The sequence below is a fragment of the Cervus elaphus genome, chromosome 20 (genome assembly GCF_910594005.1).
Source record: "Cervus elaphus chromosome 20, mCerEla1.1, whole genome shotgun sequence".
Taxonomy (NCBI): domain Eukaryota; kingdom Metazoa; phylum Chordata; class Mammalia; order Artiodactyla; family Cervidae; genus Cervus; species Cervus elaphus.
Window position 1 is genome coordinate 101,674,052 of NC_057834.1, and position 17,835 is coordinate 101,691,886.

The 17,835-nt window shown below is 43.5% G+C and overlaps 1 protein-coding gene and 1 non-coding gene across 2 annotated transcripts in view; both read right to left on the reverse strand.

Moving 5' to 3' along the window:
• Positions 1 to 3,356: 3,356 nt before the first annotated feature.
• Positions 3,357 to 17,835, reverse strand: part of CACHD1 (cache domain containing 1) — a 231,714-nt gene continuing 217,235 nt past the window's right edge. The window contains exons 22-27 of the mRNA XM_043878816.1: positions 17,489 to 17,605; positions 15,929 to 16,080; positions 14,464 to 14,625; positions 13,011 to 13,088; positions 12,283 to 12,384; positions 3,357 to 5,119 (exon numbers count right to left, since the gene is read on the reverse strand). Coding sequence (XP_043734751.1) covers positions 4,881 to 5,119; positions 12,283 to 12,384; positions 13,011 to 13,088; positions 14,464 to 14,625; positions 15,929 to 16,080; positions 17,489 to 17,605 — 850 coding nt within the window. The 3' untranslated portion in view covers positions 3,357 to 4,880. The remainder of the gene's footprint in view (positions 5,120 to 12,282; positions 12,385 to 13,010; positions 13,089 to 14,463; positions 14,626 to 15,928; positions 16,081 to 17,488; positions 17,606 to 17,835) is intronic.
• TRNAC-ACA lies at positions 17,164 to 17,235 on the reverse strand. The gene has a single exon. It is a non-coding gene; the product is annotated as a tRNA-Cys (tRNA).

The following is a 17,835-nucleotide window of genomic DNA, read 5'->3' on the forward strand; positions in this document are numbered from 1 at the left end:
AAAAGGAATCAGATATTACAATGGCTTGCAGCCCTCCAAAGCTATGACAGATCTTACCCTCTGGTATTTCACGTCTCTTGTTAGGGTGAATTTTAATTAAATAAACTTTTCTTTTTAGGAGAGTTGCAATAATGAATTTTTTAAAAGTTAAGTTTGGCTTTCCTGGTGGTCTGTTGACTAAGACTCCATGTTCCAAACGCAGGGGCATGGGTTTGATCCCTGGTCAGGGAACTAGATCCCATGTGCCACAAAGAAGAGTTTGCATGTTACAATTAAAAATTTCACAGGATGCAACTGAAAGAAAAAAAAAGATTCTGCATGCCACAGTAAAGATTCTGTATGCCACAACTAAGACCTGATACAGCCAAAGAAATAAATATTTTTAAGAAAGAAATACACAAATGCTGAAGAGCTTCCATCAAAACAGTCATTTAAAAAAAAAAAGTTAAGAAACATTGAATTAAGGGAAGAAGCCTTAATTTGTAATTTAGGACTGAACAGAGAGGTTGGAGGAAAACCAGAATAATCTCAGGTGTCTATATGTCTACATATACACACACACACGTTGGCTATTAAACAGATCATCTTATATAGTTATAATAGCCACAGAGATATGTTTTTCAACTATTTTACTGAAAGATTAGAAAAAATTCTGAATACAGCATTGATTTCAGGCAGGAAAATTACCACGCCTCTGTTCACAGAGGACAAAGATGACACTAGGCTGTTCTGTTTGATTTTTCTAGCATAAATGTATTCTAAAAAGTGTAATCATTACAGCAGGCCATTGCCACAGAGAAACGAGCTTAAGTGATCTTCCAGGACTTCCCACATACTAGTCACTCTAACAGGCAAAATAAACCTGTCAGAGTAAACTGCACAAAGTCTTTCGAATGAAAATATTAATAAGGTTTAGCTGAACATCCAATTTCTATCAAGAAGTAGAGTGAGGAAAAACTGCCACACATTCCCCGAAGTAAAGGTACCCAAAAAGCAGATGAACATCTGCCACAAGAACTGGTATGAGCCTGAACAGTGTTTTGTTGGGCCCACAAATACGAGATTCCTTGTCTAGCTATGTAAAGTAACCCGGAACACCGTTAGCTCTTGGTACTTGTCTGTACTGACAAGCAAGGTTGGCTACGGATGGAAACAGGCCTTTGTGAATGAGAGGGATTGATGGGAACTCCCCCGCCCCCCTGTTGCCCGGATGTCAGGAGAGACTTGTTTAACAAGCAATATAACAACCCACAGAATGGGAGAAAATATTTTGCAAATGAAGCAGCTGAGAAGGGATTAATATCCAAAATATACAAATAGTTCATGAAGCTCAATATCAAAAAGACAAACAGCGCAATCGAAAACTGGGTGGAAGATCTAAATACACATTTCTCCAAAGACACACAGATGGCCAAGAGACACATGAAAAAATGCTCGACACCACTCATTATTAGAGAAATTAAAATCAAAACTACAATGAGGACTTCCCTGGTGATGCAGTGGATAAGAATCTACCTGCCAGTGCAAATTTGATCCCTGGTCTGGGAAGATTCCACATGCCATGCAGCAACTAAATCCATGAGCCGCAACTACCGAGCCTGAGTGTTGCAACGACTGAAGCCTTGCTCCTAGAGTCTGTGTTCTGCAGCAAGCCACCACAGCGAGAAGCCTGTGCCCCGCAGTTAGGGAGTGGCCCCACTCACCACAGCTAGGGAAAGCCCCTGTGCAGCCATGAAGACCCAGGACAGCCAAAAACACAAAAACAAAAACACAACTACAATGAGGTTATCACCCCACTTAGGTCACAGTGGCTACCACCAAAAAAATCTACAAGCAGTAAGTGCTGGAGAGGGTATGGAGAAAACGGAACCCTCCTACACTGCTGGTGGGAATGTAAATTGGTACGCCGCTGTGGAGAACAGTATGGAGGTTTCTTAACAAACTAAAAATAGAGCTACCATATGATCCAGCAATCCCACGCCTGGGCATATATATGGATAAAACCATAATTCAAAAAGATAATATACCTTAAATGTTCATTGCAGCACTATTTACAATAGCCAGGACATGGAAGCAATACAACATCCATTGATGGGGGAACGGATAAAGATGTGGTACATATACACAATGGAATGTTACTCAGCCATAAAAAGAATGTAATAATGCCATTTTACAGCAACATGGATGGACTGAGAGATTGTCATACTGAGGGACGTAAGACAGAGGAAGACAAATATATGATATTGCTTATATGTGGAATCTAAGAAAAAATGGTACAAATGATCCTATTGAAAAAATAGAAATAGAATCACAGAAGTAGAAAACAGACATGGTTACCAAGGGGGAAAGTGAGGAGGAGGGATAAGTTGGGAGACTGGGGTTGATACATACACACTCTATATATAAAGCAATAAGAACCTACGTACAGCACAGGGAGCTCTACTCAGGACCCTGTAATGGCCTATACGGGAATAGAATAAAGAATGTGTGTGTGCGTGTGTGTGTGTATCTGATTCATTTTGCTGTATAATAGAAACACCAAAAAACAAAGCAAAACAGACAAAAAATAAGCAATATAATCTGGGCAAAGGAGCCAATATTGATTGCCCTGATTACAAGTTTCCAAAACCATATATTTCCTTTTAAATAACAATGAAAATGCAAACAAGAAATATTTAAACATTATATGCAATACTTGAGAAGATAAAAGGTAACTTAGAAGATCAAAACTTCAACCCAAACCTCACAAACCTGTATGTCATATATTCCAGGAACAGCAAAACTCAGTTGTGTTCTTATTCAAGTATAAGCATTCAATTACTTTCCCCAAAAGTTCATGATGGGGAGAGAGTCTTCTCAAAGACTCACAAAATACATTTTTCTCATTGTCTTTGAGTAGGCTGTCCATATCTTATTTTTTAAGCTCGAAGTTTTGTGATTCTTTTCTTGAAAATAACCAAGTTCCCCCTCTATCAAGGGGTCATAACACAAAGGTTCTCAACTTGAGAAAAGACCCCAGTGTTCCACGGAGAGATTTAATATCCTGGGAAGACAGGACAGTCATTCATCCCCCAGAAATTTGAGAGGAGTCATTTATTTATTATTAATGACACAAATTTAGATGCTCAGAAAGGGGGAGCTACGTTCCACTCATTTTATTTGCTTTTAATTTTAACCCATTAGAGTCTTAAATTTCTTTGCATATTCAAGATGGTCAGGAAGGCTCTGAAGTTGACAGTGACACTGAAAGGAGGCCTCCTTTCAGTTTGACAACTGATCTGCTGGGTTAAAATGAATGTAATTTGCCCTGAGGCATGAGCAGTGGTCCGTTAAGAAATCACTACAGCCACTGAAACTGTCCATTCATACAGTTTATTTCACTAGGCTGCAATTTTATACACAGTATGAAGAGGTTTCCTGATAGCACACATATAGTTTACTTTCTGTACTGTTGAAGAACCAATTTTTTTTTTTTTTACATTATATCGTAACACCCTATCATTAAAACATTATTCAGTGAATTTTTTTCCAACTACATATAAATGGAGATTTACCACACACACGGTGCAAGAATGTCTTTATAACATATCTGGATCACAAAATGTGAATCTAAAATACATCACTGTAATTAGAACACTACTTTAAAATTACAATGCCCCATGTTATATCAGCCAGATTTGATGAACCCCTGTGTACCTCACAAAGCAGTTGTGGATATCCACAAAGATAGGTGGACATCTTCTTGGGTAACTGGCAGCAGCTTTTAACTATGATTTCAAAAGAAATCTTTAAGAATGAAAATCCTGAATTTGAAAAACTTCTTTTATGTGTTCAATATCCTCAGAATCAAAATCGGACATTAAAAAATTTATAGTCTTTAAAACAAGGAGAATAAACCCAACCCTCCTTTAGCTGAAAGGCTGGCATTGTAATATTAGGTTTCGTAGAAACCTAAGGAAAGAACTGCATGGGAAGTGGAAATGAGTTAAAAAGAAACATAAAATTTCTCTGAAAGCTTCCTGGACTGCCCCTCCCCACCTCTGTCAAACAGAGAAAGAATACTGCTTTGCAAATCAAGATGTATTTCCATGACATGATGTTCTAAAGAAAATGTATGCAAACAAGTCAGTGAGAAAGATTTCTTCATTTTCCCTTTTTTTTTTTTTTGGTGGAGTGAGGCAGTGGGATGGTATCCATTAAATAAGAACTAGAACTTCTGAATCAAAAAACCACTTTAATACACACAAAACAGCTAGGAATAATTGCTGAAAATTTCTCATGTGTTTCCTTTTCTTTCTCCCAAAGTTTGAGAATGTTTTGAAAGTTCAATAAATAGTAGAAAAATAATCCTTTACTTAGAAATTTTGAGATGCATCGTTTAGAGCTTAGTATGAGTTCCGTACAGCAAGTGTGGCATCCAGGTACCGCTAAGAAACCAGGTGAAGTCTTCAGAGACACACTTCTCTCTGCCTCTGCCACGTTCTCAGGCTCCGGGGGAGCGGACCTCTCTTTTCTTCCAGTTAAGGAGAGCAGAATGTTTCTGGCTCCTCGGAACATTCCTCTGGCTCAGCTTAACCGAGGTTCCCAAAGTTTCATTTATAGGTTCCGGCTCTGTTTAGAGGTTTGTGTCTGTTCATTCCGTTGGTGTTATGGCAGGTTCATTAATCAGACTTCTTTCCCCTCCATTTCACAACCAGCCTCGCATCTTCACAAATGTGGTGCTGCGGCTGTTTCACTTGTTTGGAGACATGCTCACAGGCAGGAAGGTGAGTTCACTGACTCTGGACAGAGCATGGACACGAGAGGACTGGATGCTGGCTCTTCTTCCCTCCGGAACATTCTGTGGCTCCCGGACCTCGTCTTCTGACGGAGCCGAGGGGCTAGCACTCGGCGTCCACAGTGTGCACGGTCACGGCCGCCTGCAGGTGGTGGCTGTGATGCAGCGTCGGGTGATGCAGGCGGTAGTGGTGGAACTTGTGACTCAGGAGCGCGGCGGTCTGGGGTGGCGTGTCCAGCTCCAGATCCTCATCGTGGTTTCCCACGTCCACCCCGGCCGACAAGGGGTCACTGGTGCACGGAGGGTTTTCGCTGTCTTCCTGTGGGCTCATGGTGCTGTAACCTAGAAAATGAACACAACAAATAGGCAGCTGAGGAGGGAGGACCTGTCCTGGCAGACTTCTGCAGGCACTGGGAGGCGCTCCTACCTTTGGACTAGTAAGTGCCAATGCTTGCAGGCTGCCAGCAGACCCTGAAGTGACTTACTTTTAAAGAGATCTTTTGTTAGTTGTTGTCTTAAAGCAATTACACAATAAATACATAATCATTTAAAACAATATAAACAAGAACCCTTTCCCCAACCCCCTAAACCAACAAAACAAAACTGAAAATCATCCCAATTTTTTCTGATCCACAGATCACCACAATTGACATTTGGGGAAACAACTTTCTATAGTCTTCCCTGAGATAAGACTATTTTTTACTTTAAAGAGGAGAAAAAAAAAAAAAAAAGACAGCTTCAAAACGCCTGAATGCGATATCACAGTGAGAACAAAGACAGCTGCCACCATGCCAGCCCTGGTGTCATGTAATCTCTACACACCAACAAGGCATGTATTTTAAAATCCATTTTACAGGTGAGGGAAGCGACAATCAGAGAGGTTAATGAACTTGCCTGAGTTTCAGTCCCTAACAAAACACTAACTCCACAGACACCCACAGCAACTAGCAAAGGAATCAGCTATTCTTTGTGTAAGCTCATTCACTGTATTTAAAGATTAATTTCTCTTGGTATTCTAAGTAATACATGTTTCAAAAGAAAATGCCCTTGCTGATCAAAGGATTCCATTCCAAGAACCTTGGCATGTTTTTAAATATTGCAAAAAAAAAAAAAAAAAACCCTTCAAGAATTTTGAGAAGTGACAGCTCGTTAATATTTCTGCTGCATCTACAGTTAGCATCAATCAACACTTACCCGTGGGTAGTGCTAGTCACATTCGTGGCTGCAAAATCGACATGCTTGCATACAGCCAAGCAGGAATAGTTTGTGGTTGAAAATGTTATGCTTCGTGTGAAAATGAGAAAGGCAATTCTCAGTCCTCAGTGAAATGTTCAAACGACAGAATTCTTTCATTCCAACTCAACAAATATTTACTGAGCATCTAGCTTGTATAAGACACTGTGCCGGGCACTGTAGGAGACCTGGAGATGAAAACCTGATCCCTTGTACAAGGAGGTCATTTGCTAGTGTTGGAGAAATAAAACAAGTACAAGCATAGCTCAGTCCAATGATTCATTTATCAAAGACCATCAGGAGGCTGAAAGGAAAGACTATGAAACATGAATAAGAGATGTCTATTTTCCTTAAGGATTTCACCACTGAGTAAGAGACAGGTATACGAAGTTAGGCGTACTCTAGTGAAGATCATCATAAGTGTTGTAATGGAGGTTTAATTGAAACCCAGCGTGTGCTGTTATGTCTGACTCTTTTGTGACCCCATGGACTGTAGCCCACCACCCTCCTCTGTCCATGGGATTCTCTAGGTAAGAATACTGGAGTGGATTGCCATTCTCTCCTGCAGGGGATCTTTCAGATCCAGGGATTGAATGTGCATCTCCTGCACTGCAGGCAGATTCTTAACCAGACTGGGAAAGTTTCACAGAAGAACTCATATTTTAGTTGGGCTGTAAGGGATGAGTAGGAGTTTGGTGAAGTGGATAGGAGCACAGGAACAGAAGAGCATGGCCAAGAGGACACACGACCATTCCTATACCGTGCGGCTAAGATGAGTGCTAGCAGGTAGCTACAGGAGGGACTTAAATTTACAAGGTTTTGAGCAGATCAGAAAAATAGCGTGATCATTTTTGTATTTTAAAGGCAGAGTTATGGTGGAAATTTGGAGGTTGACTTGAAAGGAGAGAGAGGGAGGCAGTTAAGAGGTTATTGCCACAGCCTGAGTGAGAGATGTTGAGTTAAAAGTATGGGATTGGACAGACATCTCTGGGGTTGGAAAACAATAGAAGTTCACCAGAAACTTGATGTGGAGGACTTGAGGGTGACTGGACAGCAACTTACTGTCAGGATGATGAGAGAGGGAGACTCCAAGATCCTGAGTCTCGGGGAAGGAAATGAATTTTGTTTTTGCACATCTTGATTTTTAGCATCTGTGAATAACATATGTAGAGATACCCAGCCAGAAAAACAAGTCAGGGCAGGAGGTGAGTTCGTTGCTGTGTGCCTGTGATTACTGACTGCCCTCTTGGTGCCTGATGCCAGGCTAGGGGCTCCACAGAAAAGGGGTAAGGTGAGGTTCCAACTCCCGAGAAGCCCACAGTCAAGAAGCGGAAATACAGGTACAAACCCAGAGGTACCCCAAAGAAACACCAACGCCGATGAACTTGACTTAGGATCCTGGAGGAAGTGACATTCAAGGTGACCCTCATGGGAGAGAGGGATTCCCTAGATAAAGAAAGGGGTGGAAAGTAATACAGGCAGGGAGAGGAGCATATGCAAAGATGCAGCAGACAGAAAGGCTCCGTGGATTTGAGGAATGGGGAAGAGCCTCATGTGCGAGAGAAGGAGTGAGAGATGAATCTGGACAGGCAGGCTGAGACCAGATCAGGAAGGGTGGTCAAAGAGCTGGGAGGGAAGGTGGATGGCAATGACATAACGTGTGCTTTAAGATGATCCCTTGTGGCAATGAGGAGGTTGGAAGGAAGGAAGGAGGGCTCCGAGGCTCAGAGTTACAGGGGGCTGAGCATTGGCCGGAGGAGACCGCAGGGCCCTGAAGTGGATTAGCTGTGTTTCAGTGGAGCTGGCTGTTGTTCAAGTGCAGGGCAGGGCAGCCTCTGGTGACCACATGGACTTTCTGGAGCCCAAGAGGGTTAACATCCTCAAGGTTTCTAGGTTCAGATGCTGGGGGAACAGAGATGCTTGTTCCCCAAGATGAAAAGATCAGGAGTCAGAATGAGCTCCTCAGCTTTGGTAGCGCCAAGCCTCAGTTACAGATGTTCTACACATAGGAGACCAAAGTACTAGAAAATACATTTCAGCAAAATCTCAGTGTCTGTGTCGATTATTTTTGGCCAACATTTAGTGCTAGGCTGTCTTTATCTTGCCTCCAAATACCTCCTGGAAGCCTTCCTGTCTCGCTCATTTACAGGCATCCATTGTAATGATAGTTGATTTCCACATTCGTGGTGTAAAATTCATAGTGGTCCCTCTGCGCCTGCCTTGCCCTCCCCCACTTCCCTCATCACTGTGCTTCATGTTCCATTTGAAGGTCTTTTCTGGGAAACCTTCCCAACCACCACCCACCCCACCCAGTCATACCAACCCACAGGAGTTCTGGTGGCCCTTCTGTGATGTCAAATGGTATTCTCTGCAATCCCTAGCTTAGATTTTACCATATTACAAAAAACATAGGACCGTCTTGTCTATTAGAAAACTCTTAAAGTGCAAGGGCTTAGGCCTCACATAAAGCAGGTGTTTAATTAAAAAAATTTTTTTCACAAAATTTTCAGTCATCTTTGGTTTTGCCTGGTGTGACATTTACCAGTCTCATCTAATGTTAAAGACATTCTAGGACTCACTAGGCCCTGCCTGGAGCTCTGACTTAAGAGTCTGGGTGCTCTGAACCTGGCTGGTCACAGACCCAGGGGATTGGTGACGGTGTAGGCAATTCGGGGGCATCAGCATTTTCTGATCAGAACCCCAGCAGAGATCCTTCCAGAGGGAACCACTCACTCTGGAGCAATCTTGTTTTATTTGCTCAGTGGGACGCTATTGCTCAACCCCTCTGTAACTCAGGCTTTCTCTTATCTCAATAATTAATGGAAATCTGGAGGGAGGGAGTTGTGGAGAAGCAGGAGGAAGCCAAACACACGGTGTCACTTAGCAAATTAACTGAGTGTTTATTCAGTGCCAGGCAATTCTGTGCAGTGCTGGGAACAGTGATGCATAAGACAGACGTGGTCTCTGACTCATGGAGGAGGCAGCACTATTTAAAACACAGAGGATATATACAAATAACTTTCAAAGAAAGATTTCTTTACTCTCCAAAGGTATATGTACAGAAATTCTTGCAAAGATTTTTCAAGGGAAAACAGGCTTTAGGAAGGAGGCCAGGCATCACTCAGGAATAAACGAGCCAAATTAGGCTTTTGCTCTCTGGTTTTCTGCTAATATATTTATCCCCGGGTTCCTAAGAAAGCTCTCTTGATGTCAAGGGATGTTAGGTCCCTCTGGGGACTCACTCACCACCTTGTGGTCACAGAGAGTAACTGCAGGAGAATAACTGCACCTCTAGAAAATAGCTTTGCTTCTTTTGCAACCAAATTTTCAAGGTTCAGCATGAGCGTTTTAAGTCTTTTGGCATTTACTTCACTAGGAGAAAATTTCCCTTTTATAAAGAAAAAATATTGCTTAATGTACATTTGAGTAATGTTTCTAATGAGATGGTAACTAAAACACAGATTCACAAGGAATAAATACATACCATTGGTTTTTAATTTAAAATGCTTCAACCTTTCAAAACCGTTCTTATTTTGAGTGTTTAAGATAAAAATTAAAATCATATTCCTTTAAAATACAAAACTTTGTTGGCAACGTGAAAGATTTCTAGTTAAAAATGCAGCCTGGAGTCTCCAAGTGTAGCTTGACAGCATTTAGTTTTAATTCTAGTAATATCACCACTCTGAACCACACCCAGAAAGTCTTGTCTGTTCAATACTTATATATTTATATATTTTATTCTTTTGAGGTTTCCTTTTGTGCCTCAGACCCGAAGACTCATGTGTAAGTAAGCTCACGGGGTACCAAAGAACCATGGCATGACCAGTTCAAGGGTGAGCACCAGTGTCCCTTCACCTCGCCGCCCTGGGTCTCACATGATTTACTTGCAGATAAAAGTGAACCCTGTTCCCATCTTCTGCTTTGTTCCACTTCTTTAAGGGAATTGTCATATTCAGCCTTTTCTCAATTTTGTGAATACATGCATGCATTTGTAGTTTCTTGCTGGATTACCAATTCTTTGAGGGCAGAACGAGTGTGGAGGTGAGGAGGTCAGGCTCTGAGCTCATGCCTGGCCGTGTGTTATCTCATTGCATCCTCAGGACAACCTTACCGGGGGTACTTTCTAATCCCCTTTTAATTATTAGGAAACCGAGGGCTAAGTAGTTTCACTGAGGTCTCGCCACTTGGAAAGAAAGGGAGAGGTGGGACTCCAAGTGAGTTCTGCTTGACCTGTCATATATAAGCTGCTCTGTACCAGGCTGCCTGGCAGAAATAAGACCACCCCTTTCCCACCACGCTCCTCCAGGCCAAGCAAACAGCAGATGCCTGATACATTCACCAAATAGGAGAACACGGGCATGAGTGTCTCGTGCCACAAAACCACTATTAATGGATCAGATTTCTGTGTTTAATGTGTACCTACGGCTTATCCTCTAGGCACCACGGGGACGTTAGCTTGATGTCGCTTTTAGTGACCCGCCATACAGGTTCAGGGATATGACAGCACTTGGTTAAATGCTACTGATTTTGTGGTGTATTTGGAATTACCTGGAATGTCAGTGTCTTCCGCTCCTTTTGGTGTTGTATTCTGTCTGCACGAGAAACTATTTTTCATTCCTTGGGGATAACAGGGATCCAATTATTGTGAAAAATGAAAGAAAGGAAGCCCTTAGCTAGATTCCTCGGCTTTTAGATACTGACACGGCACTACGCCTTTTATCTCAGCTGTTGCTTCATGTGCCATTTTACTAAGACAATGGGAGGGCTAATGCAGCATTGGAAATGTCATTCAGAATTCCAATTTTGTACTGAAGTTGTTTCTACCAGTGAGGGCGGTAGGGGGAGGGGGGTGGAGAGAAAGAGGGGGATGGGCAGAGGAAAGGAGGGTGGAGGGAGGGAAGGCAATAGAGACACAGAGAGGGAATGAGAGAGAGGGAGAGGAGAGAGGGAAAGGACTCAGTATTTCTGCTGAATAAGAAATTCTTTCTGTTGAACTTTAGTAGCCTCAAACCTGTTTTATTATTCAAAGGAGAAGCACAGAACTGCCTGGCAGAATGAAATTTATGCAGGTTCAAAGGTTTTTCTGGAAAAAAGGCAGAAAGTCAAAGAAGCTGAGAAATTTAAGTTCTGCTTTGACTCTCCATAGAAACCTGAAGGTTCTATTTAGTTAGTGGGAACAATGTCATTCAGAGTCCAAATTAAGAGTCCCTGGTTTACAAATCAGAGCTCTGGCTTCTCCAGTTTTCCAAAGGGATTCAGAAGACCTGGCTGTCATGCAAAAGGCAGCATTGGTTGCTCTAGCGAATATCCCCTTCTGCATTTTTTAGCACAGGTGTGGAAGCACACTGCTTGAAGACTTTTTTTTCAGGGTAGATGTGGAGAAAGCAGAATAAAAAAAGCACCAATGCATTATTTATGCATTGATAAAAAGACCTGATTCTGGGAAGAAAAGAAAGATTTCTGGAAAATGGAACAGGTATATAAAAAAGCAAAAAGGCCTGACAACTACAGGAAAGGATCTACACTTATATTTCTGTGGAATGGGGACAGAACTGCCTAGACAGTGGGACACAGCTGTTGCTCTCTGTGACAACAAGCCGCAGGGACACTGGGGAAGTGAGATGGTACGTGGTGGCCACGCCACTGGTACAGCCGTGGACTTAGCACCCAGAGTCTCTCTCACAACTCAGCGCCTATCCTTCCTGAGCATCTAACAGGCACCAGACGCACCTCCATGACTTTGCACACACTAGCCCCTTTGCCTCTAATAGCCTTTACCTCTCCATTTTCTTTAATCATCCTTCAAGGCCCAAGGTAAGCGTTGTCTCTTTGGTAAAGCCTTCCCAGGGCCGGGGGATACCAGCTGACAGTGTGGATTCTCTCCAGGTCCCGAGAGTATGTGGCCAAGAGAGCCCTTAACAATCCTGCTGTTTGCCAACAAGCCTCACAGGGCCAGTAGGATCTAAGAAGATGCTGATTCACTGAGAACCAAGTGGGGTGAAATAATCTGAACCCTTCTTCATGGAGAAAACCCAGGGGGTTATCTGTGTGCCCAGAGGTTATCTGACGTCTGCCTGGGAATGCTGAGCCATAAGCCAAAATCTCTTGGGGGCTCTTGTAAAGGTGTCATGTTGGAATGTGGCTTTTTGGAAAACTACGTAAAAATGATTTACTCGACCACAGAGTAGGAAAGAAGAAAGGGTGGGTGTGAGTACCAGCTCATGAGTACATCGGGGTCCTCAGGGCCTCAAGGGCAGGATGCCAGATCTTACCATGATCACTTTCTGTTCCTGAGCGACCCCAGTAGCGACGCCTCCTTTCTGGACTGTGTGCATGACGTTCGATGACTGCGGCTATAAATCGAGTATTGCTGACTGTGGAAGGCAAGGATAGTCAGTCACACTTAGGCCAGTATCTTTACTGTATGATAAGCACATTGCTCTAAGCAGGTTCTTTCACATGAAACGGGTTGTTATTTGTTAGAGAGCTAGAATGAGTAATTTTTAAAAAAATTTTGATTAGGGAAGTTGCCTTTAGGACTGGGGCAGGAGGTCCCTAATTACATATCTTCAACATGCATCAAGAAGATATACTTTCCATACAGTTAAAGGCTGAAGCATCTCACTGCAAATGGAGCTCTCTTTTGATAAAGAAATGTTCTTTTTCTTCTCCCCAGTTGTATACATTAGTTAAGGGATTTAAAAAATGCATACTTGATGACTCTCTTTCTAAAATGCTATACTGGAAAGCTATGAGGAGGAGGGAGAAAGGGAAGAGTAAGGTGTTTCAGGTCCAATGTACTTAATGCAACAAAGAACACTCTGAATTCTTTGGAGATTTTCTAAAACAAAGCAAAGACCTATGCTTCCTCCTAACAAAAATGGGAGATAAAAAGAATCCCATTATGTCAAAGCATCTTAAATTTTAATACAAGAAAGCACATTTATCCTGGACCGGCCCCCTGCTGACATGTTGGTGCGGAGGCCGCGTGGGTACTCACTGATGCCTCTGTCGTCGTGGCTGTCGTCGTCCCTCTCATCTCTATCGTTCTCCAGGTTGGACATACGCACGGACATTTCTACCCATCATTAAAAAGAGAGAAGCATGACTATTTAATCAAACAGAATCACCCACTTTAACACCTGCAGAGTGCTCATCTGATGGCCGGGTGACAGTATTCCATCAAGAGTGAACTGAGGCCTTATCTCATTTTTTTTTTTAAAGGAGGAGGCAGCAGGAATCAGAATAGGGAGAACAAGAGGTACATAATCCAGAGGGGCACCTGAGATGGATTTCTAGAGACAGAGGAGAAAAGAAGTTGATTGAGGCTAACAAGTCTTTAATCTGCTCCTTCACCAGCTCAATGGACACGAGTTTGAGCCAACTCCGGGAGATAGGGAAGGACAGGGAAGCCTCGTATGCAGCAGTCCACGGGGTCGCAAAGAGCCAGACACGTCTTAGTGACTGAACAACAGCAATAGATACCTGAGACAGAGGGAAGGGGCCTAAAACCAGGGCTGGCTGTGCTGATAAAATGGTGCTGCAGAATCTAGAAGCCAAGCCTAAGGTAACACTGGATGGCTGTCATCTTCAGTCGAATCAAATCTTACCAAGAGGAAAGAGCTTTGTGGTCAGCTCAGTTACTAAATCAGACAACATGACCCCATGATCCCCCGACAGGATTGTGACCACAGAGAACTATCCCAACATCAGCTAATCGTGACTGCTACCAGGCTCCTGACCAAGTCCAGGAAAAATGACGAGTGAGCCTTATCTCCAAAAGTCGGGGTAACACTAAGGGCTTTTAGGATGATAGGGAGAGTCATTTGCACCCTTTTTGCCCCTTGCAAATGAGCACAGATACCACACTTAACTCCTGATATGGAAGCCATAATAACTAATTGCTCATCTTGGCAAGTTCTTATCCAGGTTGGACAGTTCTTATCCTATTTTAAGAACTGTGATCATCGCTTTGAGTGTGTGTTCGTTCACACATATAATAATGGCTACAATAGAACAGACTCCTGCTCTGCCTTTAGTGGCCTGGGCTGTCTTTGATCTGCCCATCTTTTTTGGAATAGCAAAGACAGCACATCTGAGCTCAGCGAAGAACAGAATTTCTCACGAAGCCTCCCAACTCCCTTCTTCCGGCTTCTTCCAGAGTCAGGCTGAGGTGGGCTAAGGAGCCATGTAAGGAGAGACAGAATCTAGGGATTTCCTAGAGAACCGAATGGGGCTTGCAGGATTCAGGCCTTAAAGAATGAGCTGTGAGCTAAAGGAGAGAAGCAGGCTTTGGGGACTTCTGAATCTGTTCCACAGAAGCAGAAAATATAGTGCTATTCTTAGAGTTGCTTAAAGGCTTACAACTAAAAGTCACTGTTCTTCTAGCCTGGGGACAACCCTGGGGCACCTGCTGCTTCCTGGAGGAGCATTGGGGTTCATTTCAAGCTCACCTTGGGCAGCAAGAGGAGACATATGCTGATGACTCCGGCGATGAATCTGATGGCGGTATGCGTACACAGCCAGGACTAGGACCATGATGCAGCCCATAATGCCTCCAGCCACCGGGCCCACGGGGGCACTTTTGATCATGTTCAATGTGACCACCTCATCACCTTGATCAAAATAAACAGAGAGACATCCCTTGTAAAGACTTCCCAAGTGTAGTAGCAGATGGGGATGGGGGTGAGATGGAAAGAATCTAGCGGGAAGGGGTTGAGTGAAGATATGTAAGAACAGCTGCTTTAAGGCTTGACTTTCATGAAGAAGACCCACCAGTATGGAGGAATAGGGCTTCCTTTAATTTCTGGTTCTCAAATTAAATGTGGGTTGCTTGGCAGGGCAAGAATACAGTTGGCAAGGACTGGTAAAGTAAGTGAATGGATGAGAATCACTTAGACATGCAGTCTAAGGGCCCAGCTCTGGGGTGTGGGCTCCTCTTAGTACAGAGGTGAGGGAGGCGACGTGTGCCTCTCAGCAGATATTTACTGGACCTGGTGTCATTTATTTCAGTGGATCTGTCATGTTACCTCCAAAAAGGATCCCATTTCAAAGTTTATGGGCTCCCTTCAAAATACTATTTGCACTTTTCAGGCAGGAAACTGCAGGTGGGACTATAAAGTGACTTCTAGGAGCAAGGTCACTTCCGTCATGTCCCAACCTGATCCAATAGTCATACATGGGCTCAGAACCCTTCCTCACAAAGGAAAAGCTTTTCTTCCCCAGAAAGGCTCATGCAGAGAGATGTCAAAAAAGGCATTCACTGAAGGTTTAAATATCTATTCACCTGCGACCATGCTTGAGATGCTTGTGCTGACTGCAGTAAGACACGGAGAAAATCTCAGGTAGTATTTGGGGGGTAGTATGCAGGTAGTATTTGGGGGTTTTGGGGGGCCTGATCCCAGTGGTGTTCCTCCCAATAATGTCTCTTTCCCCCACCTAAGTCGCCTGCTGCACTGGACAGCGTGGGCTTTTGTTGACCTCAAGGCCCTAAATACTGATTTGGAGCCCTAAGATGTCTGTCTTCAAAAGTCGTGAGAGAAGGACGCAGCAGGAAAGCGATGTCCGCAGGTCATTCTGCCCATCACCAGCCCTGCGCTCCAGACAGCTGGGATTCACATTCATACAAACCCCACGGCTCAGCCGCTCAGAAATCAGGCCTGATATTTCTCAGAACGAGCTTTATGGGAATGCATTTCAGGCTTGCAAAACTTGGCAGGAAAGACGGCTGCTCACTCTGCACAGGAGAGCTAGCCAGCTTTGAAAGTAATTATTTGCCTTGGTTTTGCAACTCAAAACTACTGGCAAAGGAAACAGGGAAGTAGGGTAGGGAATTATTTTAAGATCTGTGTTCTAGTATAGAGGCCAGAAAATATGTTTTCAAGAATCAAGTCATTCTGGGTTCCCCCAAAACATTACCTATTGCTCCCATGTCATCAACATAGGGACTTTTGGCTCCAACGATCCCCCCAAAGCATTCTTTCTGGGGTGCACAGTAGGATTTGTCCAGGTGGGTCTTCCCATCGCTGTCCACCATGCACCATTCACAATCCAGCACACCGAAGCAGTCCCTGCCAGAAAGACAGTGCTGAACGTTCCAGAAGGCAGTGTCAGGCAGGAGCGAGCACGTGGACCTGCGCACCGGACAGCTCTCGGGGGTTCCGTGACTCACTAGTGCTGTAAGTCCCTGAGTCTGAGTTGCCTCTCCTTGTAAAAGGAGCACGGCCATTGTCCACCAGGGGAAAGCTGCCTAATGTCGCTCAGCAGCTTGGAGATGAGAGAAACAGAATCGCTCTCTGTTCCTCAAACCATGAACTCCACACATCACGGGTTAGTGCAGGGTCACTTAAAATCATCTTAAAAGACCACACGGCCCCCAAGGTTTGTTAGGCTTTAGCCTAACATTCTCCAGGTTTATAGTTATTTAAAAAAAAAAAAAAAAAAAAGGAAGGAAGGAAAAAAAACCTGATTAATCAAGTTTGGGAAATAGTGATCAGTTAAACATTTCTTTACTGCAAATTTCTTAGAACTTTTAATATGTTGAGTGAATTATGACACTCTAAGAGAATATATGCAGTGTTTCTCACACTTAATAGGCTTTGGGTAACTGCGTAACACACCAAGTTAATCTAACTGATACCCTATAATTCCTCTGTTAAAATACATACCAAAGTAGAACTGGCTGCCCCTTTCACCCACTAATTTTGTTGAATCAAATGGCAACCTGCAGCTGTCTAGTCCCAAACACCCTAGGGAGGAGGTGGAGGGAGCAGGGATCATACAGTTTTTAGTTCTCAAAACTGCCATAAAGTATACCTGTTTTCTAAGAAAGAAGAACTGAAGAGTTTCAATGTATCACACACACAGCTGAGTTCTGTTTCTAGAACCCATGATTTCCTGCTCCCTTGGCCTTGCTTTGTCATGCCATTTCCTCTCTTATGCCTCTTATTTCTAGAAAAGTTTTCCACCCACAGATGAGGCTACTAATATAGGTGTGTGTGTGTGTGTGCGCATGTGCAAGCGCGGGCCCATTAGTTGCTCAGTCGTGTCTGACTCTTTGCGACCCCATAGACTGTAGCCGCCAGGTTCCTCTGTCCATGGAATTCTCCAAGCAAGAAAACTGGAGTGGGTAGCCACTCTCTTCTCTAGGTGATCTTCCCGACCAGGAATTGAACCTGGGTCTCCTGCATTGTAGGCAGATTCTTTACCATCTGAGCCACCGGGAAGACCACTAATATAGGTACATGTGCCAAATATCTGTAACAAATAGAAACCAAATAACACTAAAATTGGTGGATAAAAGGCAGATAAAAGGCAGTTTTAGCTCTGAAAAACTGGCACATCTTTTAAAAACATCGAAAATGGGGATGATGAATATCATCTGGAAAATCTCGTTGAGACCGCTGTCCTCTATTCCTTCCTAAGCTCTGCTCCCAGGTCTGCGATGCTGACGTGAGGTCAGCGCTGGGCACTGCTTACCCACTCTGCGTCCTCTGACTGCACCTGCTGTTGACGCACTGGTGAAGAGCGTCCTGCAGGCCGGGGTCAATGGCTGTGTACGTCACCGGCTCCTGGTGCACCTCGCAGCTTGGGTTTCTGTGAAGGAGCAAGCTGAAGGTTAGGACCGATACCATCCGCATTCCAAACTCATCACGGCCTTGGCCCCTGCCAGTGCCAGAAAGATCTGGGTTTGAACTCTGGCTTTGTCATTTACCTTTATGAAATTGGGGCCATCTGAAAATCTGTCACTGAGAAAAATAATGCTATATTATGTGTATGAAAGGTTCCTACATGTTTATCAAAGGGTAGACTTGAAAATTAAGCGA